The sequence below is a fragment of the Engystomops pustulosus genome, chromosome 9 (genome assembly GCF_040894005.1).
Source record: "Engystomops pustulosus chromosome 9, aEngPut4.maternal, whole genome shotgun sequence".
NCBI lineage: Eukaryota > Metazoa > Chordata > Amphibia > Anura > Leptodactylidae > Engystomops > Engystomops pustulosus.
In genome coordinates this window covers 74,632,351-74,643,202 of record NC_092419.1, presented here as the reverse complement: position 1 = coordinate 74,643,202, position 10,852 = coordinate 74,632,351, and the positions used below count along the sequence as shown (strand labels likewise).

Genomic DNA, 10,852 nt, shown 5'->3' with positions numbered 1-10,852 from the left:
CCTGTAAGCAATCTAGAGCTTCATCAATCCTGGGGACTGTATACTGATCAGGGACTGTGCGCCGATTCAGAGTACGGTAGTCCACACACATCCGAATATCCCCATTTTTCTTGCGGGCAATAACAATGGGAGAAGCATATGGGCTATTGGACTCTATGATGACTCCTGCATCTAGTAGGCCTCGTAAGTGCTGCCTGACGTCTTCAATATCTGCAGGAGCTAGCCTTCGAGACCTCTCTCGGAAAGGCTTCTCATCCGTCAGCCTAATGCGATGCTCCACTCACTGCGCCAGGCCCAGATCCCAGTCACCTAGGGAGAATGCTTCTCTACGTTCCATCATGCCTTTTATTAGTGACTCCTTTTCATATTTCTTCAGGTCACTACCTTCAAAACAGGGATCAAAACATTCCTGATGTAGCTCCCTCCTTTCTTCCTCCTTTCTAATATAAGCAGCCAGACAAGCTGGGTGAATAGTGAGGGTCTGTGAATAGTTATCACCACCAATTTCTCGGCACCACTGTGCTAATGTACGGAAAATGTTGGCATTTGTTCCTACTATGACCGGTATGGATCTCTGGTCTCCTTCCGCCTCTGGACAGACCAGTGCTATGATGGGTATTTCTTTCTCCACTCCAGCAACTGTCTTTGGAAAGCGTAGCATAACAGACACATATCCTCTGTAAGGGTAGCTATGTTCACTCAAACCCCAAACAACAAGTCCAGATAAAGGCTGAAGGGGCACCCCTGAGAGGTATTTCTTGTACCATTTTTCAAAGATGATAGACACTTGAGACCCGCTGTCCAGCAGCACAGTGCAGGGTTGGCCATTAATACTAGCTGGAACATGTGGGGCTGGTCCAACCAAGTCTTTCGGAAATTGTCCCGGTTGAGCGGCAGTGGATGGAGTGGTGGGGCAAGCATTTGACCTTGAATGGGGGTCAGTATGGGACTCTACTGACCCCCTTCCCCGTTTCCCGACAGCTTGTTTTCGTAATGGGAAAGAGACTTCTTAGGACTCCACCTGTTTGGACATCGCCGAGCAACATGGCTGGGATCCCCACAAACATAACATCCCTCTGTCTTTCGGTCTCCATCTCTTTGTCGATCCTGACTGGTGCTCCTAGTGGATCGTGGTTGTCTCTCATGGGATGTAGTGGGAACCTGTTTCAACCTCTCAACTTCTTTTGTATGGCTTTTTATGAGTTGAGAAATTTGTTCTGCTTGCTTCTCAATGATTTTGAGAAGCTCCTCCTCTCGGCTTTGCTCAGCCTTTAGAGTAGCAGCAAAGACTCTTTTGGATGTTTGCTCTCGGGCTGCCATAATAGCTTCTTCCTGTCTGACTTCTTTCAGCAACAGATGGAAGGAAGGAGGAACCTTCTCTTTGTCGCAGCACCTTAGTCTTTGAGCAGTGGGATCATTGGTGAGAGCACCTCGCAGTACTTGATCCAAACGGTACCGGTCCACATCTTGAGAACTGAGCCCGCCTTTGGACACAATTCTGTGCACTAGTTTGTCCAGTCGGTAAAGATAGTCAGATAATTTCTCACCCGGTTCCTGGTAAGTGGTGCGGAGCTTATAAAGAAGGTCTGTTGCATCTTCTGGAGTCCCAAAAGCATCCTCAAGAGCAGCCATATAGTCTTGAAAAGTTGCATTAGGATCACTTCGCCAAGCAGCCTGCACTACCTCCATAGCTGGACCCTTCAAACTCTCCACTATTCTCTGCTTCTTTACTGCATCCGTGCACTGCCACTCTTGCAGGTACTGCAGGGACACATCTCTCCATGTGTCATACCCCTCTTCACCGGCTGGGGTTGGAGTGATACCTGAGAAAGTCCTCAAACGGCGATAGCTTGACTCTGGCTGAATCTTTGTAAACTGACTCACTAACCTTTCCATAGCTGCTACCAGCATGTCAGCAGAAGCTGGTGTTTCTTCAGATCTGGCTGATAGTGGGGTAGGAGGTAAACATCTACTAGTCATCCTATGCTTTGTGTTTGGATCCTGTTGCCCGATCACTGCAGGCCTCATAGGCCATATGATTTTCCATTGCCTACCATGTTCTGGCGGCACAGCTATAGCTGATGCAAAGTATTCTCTTTCCAAAATCTTATCAGTTCCTATTAATGCTGCTGGGAATGGTGTATCTTCATCACCCCTGCGATCAACCACCTTTGCATGGGTGACACCAGGAAGTTCATTCACTATCTGCAGTATCTCATCATCAGATGCATGAAAGAATTTACCACACAAGGCAAAACTTTTTTCATCACCAATGCACATCTCCTCACACCATGTGGTCACTTCTCTCTCTGTTAAAGTCTCCATGGCAACTGTTTTGTTTGTTCAATCTCAGCAGTGCCTCCACTGTAACACCCCTTCAGGCCTACCTCTGCAGGAAGGGTGTATGGTGACTTCAAACTCAATTTGGCGCAGTGCCTCCACCCGAATCTTGCTTGAAGCTCTGTAGGTAAGCAGGAGGGCTTTCCTCTTCTGCCAGGGGATGACTCGGGAAACCCCTGCCTAAGCTTAACACACACTCACAATAGGTAAGGGTAAAACAACTTGGCAGGTTTATTGTGAGGGAAGGAATTAGGGATGAGCCAAGTGCAATGAATGCAAACAGGGAAAAACATAAACAGGAATAAAATATTTACAGAGGCAGATTTTCTACTAAAATGTACTGCTAGTGACAATAAAGGGTAACTGCACTCCCCAGGCCTGGTTGGGATAATGGTGCAGAGGGTCTCTTTAACTAATTAGCTCTGTGAGCAACAGAGGGTATAAATCAGAACACAACACAAATGACACCTGTCACTATGACACACTCTGCAGGTGACAACACACTCTCTCTACCTGCACAGATTACACTATTATGCTGCAGCTATGCATATTACACAGTCCAATCGTTGGGGCCCAGTTGCCGCGGACGTTGGCGCGCTTTCTGTAACGTTGGTGCACTTAATACTTTCAGCACTCCTGCAAACTCCTTACTAACAATAAAGTCTACTCACAACTCTGAGTAACTGCACCCAGGCTTCTGCTTGTAGCTGGGACCAGGCACCTGGATGGTAATGGAGGGGCAGGCAGGAACCTCCTGGGTGGAGGATGTGGAGACCTCCTGGGGATCAGGCTGTGGTGCAGAGATGGAGCTCCTCCAGCAGGTCCTCTTCTCCTCTGGGGATGAGCTGCTGGGCTGTCTCTAGTCCTCTGCTGTGTCACTCTCAGTGCAGGACTCTCTACACTCTGCCATGTGCTGTCAGTCCTCTCTGCTGCACATGAGGTCTCTCTCCCTTCTCCTCCCCACAATCCCTTGTTTTTTCCATCAGCCCTTTCTCCAGCAACTCCTCCTATCAGTGTCAGTGGCACAGAGCAGCAGTGATTGCTGGGAGATGTAGTCCAGTCTGCTCCTGAGGAGTAGGTGCTGCTAGCTGCTGGTCTTAACCCCTGCTGCCCAGCAATTACATTGTCCTGTTCACATGTTGTGCTCTTAGCAGGGGTTACATATATATCAGTGATATGTACAGTGTATGAGGTAACTACATCCTCATATATATCAGTGATATGTACAGTGTATGAGGCAACTACACCCTCATATATCATATATCAGAAACATATACAGCGTCAGCGACATGTCCAGTGCCAGGTAAATATCCTCATGGAGATCAGTGCTGTGTACTGTGCGTGAGGAAACTACCTCTCATAAAACAGCAACACATACCACGTGTGATGTAAACAATGAATGTACAGCGTATGAGGTAAATACACCGTCATATATATCAGCGATTGATAGTGTGTTATGTAACTACTCATTTATATCAGTGATATGTACAGCGTATGAGGTAACTAACCCCCATATATATCAGTGATATGTACAAAGTACACCCTTATATATGTCAGTGGGTCTGTGAGGTAACTACCCCTAATATATGTACCGTGTATGAAGACAGCGTATGAGGTAACTACCTCCGCACATATATCAGTGATAATGAGGTCTCTACCTTCAATACAAAGCAGTGATATGAACAATGAGGGACATGTCAGAGTGTGAGGTAAGTGTGGGTCATCCTTATATCCAGTGTACCAAGCAATAAGCTCACATATCAGCCATGTATGTGGTGTGTGAGGTGGCCGGGGGTAGATACGTGGGTAATTACCCTCCATTATACAGCACTCACAAGACTGAAAGAACGCTCCCATAGACATAACAATCTGTCTGCACTCAGTAACACTTTCATGTCCAAATTGAACTAGTAAATAAAGTTAATCAGCCACATAAAGCAGCCATATCTATAGTGTGTGATGTATAGTCTTACACATATCACAGCATCGCTGCAGGGTATAAGATAGCTGGGAGCAGACTCCTGAGGAGCCATGGCTGAGGAGACATGGCAGCTTCTTACATAACTTTATCCCACATGCACATTACATCAGGTAATGCTGCTCCCCAGAAACATTAACCAGTCATATCCTGTAATGTTATGTGCTCACACTTAGCACAGCCATAGCTGCCATGTGTAAGGAAGCTGAGCAGATAAATGAGGAGACATGGAGACATGATCTCCTGTGGTAATTAGTAATTCCTGAGGTAAAAATCCTGTCATACATGATGTGGAAGCTGAGGATACACTAGTACACGATGTGGTAACAGCAGAGAGATATAACATGGTAACACCCAGCCTTTTAGGGTGAGAAACAATACTCGCCGAAAACCGTAGCATCTGTGGGCGGAGCCACGGGCGTCGAGATGTTGGCCAATGTTATCGGCGGTGGAACCAGGCTGGTCTCCCTGGCAGAAACGGCTCTGGTCGCTCCCACGTCGTCCTCGGCTCCGGTAACCAGTCATCGCCACGGCATCCGAGGAACCGCCTGATGAAGACGGGGGACGCCACCCGGACGACCTGGACCTCCTCTCCCGATGAGAGGAGCGGGAACACATGCCATTACAATAAAATGCACCGCAGAGCCGCCGCGGCGCCGCCTGCGTGCATCCCGGGCGGGCGAGGAAAAAAGGACCTGCTGTGCTGGCGCCTAAACCTAGCAGGAGCTGGAGGCGCCAGGGGAAGGGGGGGGGGGGTTGTGGCTATGGGACTAGGACCACAGGGGGCTTGGAAAGTACAGGTGGAGGAGCATTAGCCTCCACTCTAAAATGTGCAGCAGCAGGCATCACATAAGGTGCTGAGAGCTCTTGCCTCTCCTCAAGCACCAGATCAGGACTAGGGAGACCCGTGGATGGGGTATCCTCTAAGGAGGCAGCAGTGCTGCGGTGCGCCCACAATGCTGGCCACGGAGCGGACTAAATGTGCCAGCGGTTGCCACATATGCGCAGACCGCCAGCCAGAAAATTACACTAATGTGGGGGGGGGGGGGGGGAGAGGCTTAAACAGTCCGGCGGCTGCGCCATACATGTGGACTGACATCAGTGACTGAGGGACAGCAGGGGCAGTGAAGGAGAGAGGAGCTGCAAGAGCCAGCACTCTCCTTCACTTTATATGCAGGCACAAAGAACCTCAAGAAGGGTAAGGGGTCGCCCATTAGCAAACCTGGTCACCTAAGGTACCAGAACACAAGCCAGATACCGCTCACCACAACTGCAGACAGCTTGAAGATGGCGCGGGCAAGAGGAAGTGCAGGCAGTGCCAGCCCTATAAAGGCTCAGCTATGGGAGGGACTGAGCAGCAGCAGCAGGGAGGAGAAAGGAAGCAAATACCACCCCTATTTAAAGTGCAAACGTCCCATGTAATAAATTGCAACACTAGGACACCCCCAGTCAGTGGGCGCCCTCCTTATACAGTCGGGGGCACCCTTCATGTGCTGTGTGCTTATGTGCTGAGTGTATGTGATGTGTGTTTATATGCTGTGTGTTTATATGTTGTGTGTTTATGTGCTGTGTGTTTATATGCTGTGTGTGTATGTGCTGTGTGTTTATATGCTGTGTGAATGTATGTGCTGTGTGTTTATAAGCTGTGTGTGTTTATATGCTGTGTGTGTATGTGATGTGTGTGTGTATGTGCTGTGTGTTTATGTGCTGTGTGTGTATGTGCTGTGTGTTTGTATATGCTGTGGGTTTATATGTGCTTTGGGTTTATATGCTGTGTGTATGTGCTTTGTGTTAATATGCTGTGTGTGTATATGCTGTGTGTTTATATGCTGTGTGTGTATGCGCTGTGTGTTAATATGCTCTATGTGTATGTGCTGTGTGTTTATATGCTGTGTGTGTATGCGCTGTGTGTTAATATGCTGTATGTGTATGTGCTGTGTGTTTATATGCTGTATGTGTATGTGTGGTGTGTTTATATGCTTAGTGTGTTTATATGCTGTGTGTGTTTATATGCTGTGTGTATTTATATGCTGTGTGTGTTTATATGCTGTGTGTTTTTATATGCTGTGTGTTTATATGCTGTGTATTTGTATGTGCTGTATGTTTATATGCTGTGTGTTTATGTGCTGTGTGTTTATTGGCTGTGTTTTTATATGCTGTATGTGTATGTGCTGTGTGTAGAGATGAGCGAACACACTCTTCCGAGCTTGATGCTCGTTCGAGCATTAGCGTACTCGTAACTGCTCGTTGCTCGGACGAATACTTCGCCAGCTCGAGAAAATGGCATCTCCCACCGTTTTGATTTTTGGCGGCCAGAAACAGAGCCCATTTTTTTATTTGCTTGTGGCTGGCCTTGCTGGCACTAGTAGTGCAGCTAGTACCATATTGTGAGGAATTTGCAGGGAGACTTGGGAACGTTCTATTTAGCTCTTAGTGACACACGTATCCATCTCAAACACCTAAGTGGGACAATTTATTAGGGGGTTCATTGAATTAGGCACAGTCTGCGGATTTTTTTTTTCTTTAATTTTTTTTTCAAAACTAAAAGTCATCACAGGCAAAGCACAAAATCCAGTTGTGTGCTGTCAGTGTAGGTTAGAAACTAGCCATACAAGAATCCAACAGGCCGTCTTAGGGCTGCAATAGCGTTATATATTTTATTTTATTTTTGTTTGCATGTGGCTGGCCTTGCTGGCACTAGTAGCGCAGCTAGTACCATATTGTGACAAATTTGCAGGGAGACTTGTGAACATTATATTTAGCTCTTAGTGACACACATATCCACCTCAAACACCTAAGTGGGACAATTTATTAGGTGTTTGATTGAATTAGGCACAGTCTGACGATTTTTTTTTTTCAAAACTTTAAGTGACTTAAAATCCAGTTGTGTGCTGTCAGTGCAGGTTAGAAACTAGGCATACAAGAACCCAACCGGCTTTTTTAGGGCTACAATAGTGTTATATATATATTTTGTTGATTTGCTTGTGGCTGGCCTTGCTGGCACTAGTAGTGCAGCTAGTACCATATTGTGATGAATTTGTAGGGAGACTTGCGAATGTTATATTTAGCTCTTAGTGACACACATATCCATCTCAAACACCTAAGGTGGACAATTTATTTGGGGTTTGATTGAATTAGGCACAGTCTGACGATTTTTTTTTTTACATCAGGCACAGCACAAAATCCAGTTGTGTGCCATCAGTGTAGGCTAGAAACTACCAATAGCAATAGGATAGCATCGTTTTGTTAAAAAAACAAAAACACCAAAAAAACACAAAAAAACACAAAAAAAACACAAAAAAATTTTACAGTTTACACTTTAATTTTGAAAATGTTGAACCCGAGGGCTAGGGGTAGAGGACGAGGGCGTGGGCGTCGGCGTCCAACTACTGCAGGGGTCAGAGGCCGTGGTCCTGGGCAGGGTGAGACACCACCTGCTGATGAGGGAGCAGGGGAATGCCGCAGAGCTACACTCCCTAGGTTCATGTCTCAAGTTCCTGGGACACGTGGTAGAGCACTGATCAGGCCAGAACAGTGCGAACAGGTGATGTCGTGGATTGCGGACAATGCTTCTAGCCATTTGTCCACCAGTCAGTCTTCCACGCAGTCCACCCATGTCACCGAAATCAGCACTCCTCCAGCTCCTCCACCTCATCCTCGTTCCCCCCAGTCTGCCCACTCCCAGGAAAATTTGGCATTTGAACCAGCATACTCTGAGGAACTGTTTTCTGGACCCTTCCCAGAGTCACAAACCACTTGTCCGGAGCTCTTTTCCGATGCCCAGGTTTTCCACCGGTCGCAGTCTGTGGGTGATGATGACATTGTTGACGTAGTGGAAGAAGTGTGTAAAGAGGTGTCGGACGATGAGGAGACACGGTTGTCAGACAGTGGTGAAGTTGTTGTCAGGGCAGGAAGTCCGAGGGGGGAGCAGACTGAGGGATCGGAGGGTGATGAGGTGACAGACCCAAGCTGGGTTGATAGGCCGGGTGAACACATTGCTTCTGAGACGGAGGCGAGTCCTTGACGAGAACAGGTTGGAAGAGGCAGTGGTGGGGCCAGACGGAGAGGCAGGGTCAAAGCAGGTGCATCAGCGCCAAATGTTTCACGTAGTCAAGCTCCCGTGGCAACGGCTAGATTTTCGGAAGTCTGGAGGTTCTTTAAAGAAACACCGGATGAACGACGGACTGTGGTGTGCAACCTGTGCCACACCAGGATCAGCAGGGGTTCCACCACTACCAGCTTAACCACCACCAGTATGCACAGGCATATGAATGCTAAACACCCCACTCAATGGAACCAAGGCTGTTCACCTCCGGCCGGGCACACCACTGCTCCTTCCACGGTGTCACCTGCTGCCTCTGCTAGTCAGCCCCCTGCCCAGGACCCCGGCCCAAACACCTCCCGTGCGAAAACCACACCTTCGCCTCCACGATCTTCCACAGCATCCACCAATGTCTCCATGCGCAGCGTTCAGCTCTCTATACCCCAGAAGCTGGAGCGCAAGAGGAAGAACAGTGCAACCCACCCACACGCCCAAGCCCTCAACGTCCACATCTCTAAACTGCTTAGCCTGGAGATGCTGCCCTATAGGCTGGTAGAGACCGAGGCCTTTCGCAACCTCACGACGGCGGCTGCCCCTCGGTATTTGGTCCCCAGCCACCACTACTTTTCCCGATGTGCCGTCCCAGCCCTGCACCAGCACGTGTCAGACAACATCATCCGTGTCATGACAAACGTCGTTTCTGACAAGGTCCACCTGACCACGGACACGTGGACGAGTGCTGCCGGGCAGGGCCACTATATATCGCTGATGGCACATTGGGTTAACTTGGTGGAGGCTTTGACCGAGTCTGGCCCTGGGGCTGGTCATATACTGCCGACGCCGAGGATTGCGGGGCCTACCTCGGTCCAGATCTCTCAGGACTACTATGCCTCCTCCTCCTCCCACCCCTCCTCCACTTCCTCCTCCGAATTACCATCCGTGGGCATGGCACCATCAGTCGGTAGCTCTAGGCACAGCAGCAGTGCCGTCGCTAAGCGACAGCAGGCGGTGCTCAAACTGCTGAGCCTAGGCGATAAAAGGCACACCGCCCAAGAGCTATTACAGGGCATCACGGTGCAGACTGATCTGTGGCTGGCACCGCTGAACCTGAAGACATGTATGGTTGTGTGTGACAACGGCCGTAACCTGGTGGCGGCTCTGCAACTTGGCAGAATGACACATGTGCCATGCCTGGCCCATGTGTTAAATCTCATAGTTCTGTCTGATTTGCTCACGAAGGTGCGCTGCATCTGTGCGCATTTCAGGAAGTCCAGCACAGATGCTGCCACTCTCAGGGCAGCGCAGCACCGCCTCCAACTGCCCGCTCACCGACTGTTGTACGACGTGCCAACGAGGTGGAATTCAACATTAACCATGTTATCCAGAGTTTACCAGCAGTGCAGAGCGATTGTAGACTGCCAGATTTCAACTTCCACCAGAACTGTTAGTCAGGTCAGTCAGCTTCCTCAAGTCTACAATGAGGAGTGGACGTGGATGTCTGATATCTGTCAGGTGCTGAGTAACTTTGAGGAGTCAACAACACAGATGGTCAGTGGCGATGCCGCCATCATCAGCCTCACCATCCCACTGCTTGGCCTGTTGAAAAACTCTGTGGTCAGAATGAAGTCAGAAGCTTTGCGCTCGTCACAAGAGATGGGGGAAGAAGATTCCCTTGTTGATAGCCAAAGCACCCTCAGGTCTGTTTCTCAGCGCATATTGGAGGAGGTGGAGGAGGATGAGGAGGAAGAGGAGGAGAATGTTGGTGAGACAGAAGAGGGGAGCATTGCTCAGTCCTTCACTGTTCAGCATGTATGGGCAGAAGAAGAGGAGTTGGAGGAGGTGGAAATGGAGAGTCAGGCCAGTGAGGGGAGTGAATTCTTGCGTGTTGGGACTCTGGCGCATATGACAGATTTCATGCTAGGCTGCCTATCCCGTGACCCTCGCGTTCAAAGATTTTATTCCAGCACCGATTACTGGGTATTCACTCTCTTGGACCTACGGTACAAGCAAAATCTTTCCACTCTCATCCCTGGAGAGGAAAGGAGTGTGAGAATGCATGAATACCAGCAGGCCCTGAAACAGTATTTCCCTTCTGACACGCTAGCGGCAGAGGGCGTACTTCTGCGGGACAAGTAGCAAGGGAGAGTAGGCGAGCAGGCAGCTTGTCCAACACTGGCAGGGGTACGCTTTACAAGGCCTTTGCCAGTTTTATGTCACCACAGCAAGACACTGTCACCTGGCCCCAGTCTCGGCAGAGTAGGGCTGATCTTTACAGAAAGATGCTGAGGGAGTACGTAGCTGACCATACCATCGTCCTAAATGATCACACAGCTCCCTACAACTACTGGGTTTCAAAGCTGGACATGTGGCACGAACTGGCGCTGTGTTTGTCTGAGCGGGTTTTCAGTGCAGCTGGTGGCATCATCACTGATAAGCGTACACGCCTGTCGACTGACAGCGCTGACAGGCTAACGCTTATCAAGATGAATAAA

General features: G+C 49.0%; 1 protein-coding gene across 1 annotated transcript; it reads right to left on the bottom strand.

The window, feature by feature from the left end:
• Positions 1 to 951: 951 nt before the first annotated feature.
• On the bottom strand, positions 952 to 2,325 carry LOC140076455 (paraneoplastic antigen Ma1 homolog). Its single transcript, XM_072122982.1, has one exon. The coding sequence runs from the start codon at positions 2,323 to 2,325 to the stop codon at positions 952 to 954; it is 1,374 nt and encodes a 457-aa protein (XP_071979083.1).
• Positions 2,326 to 10,852: the final 8,527 nt, after the last annotated feature.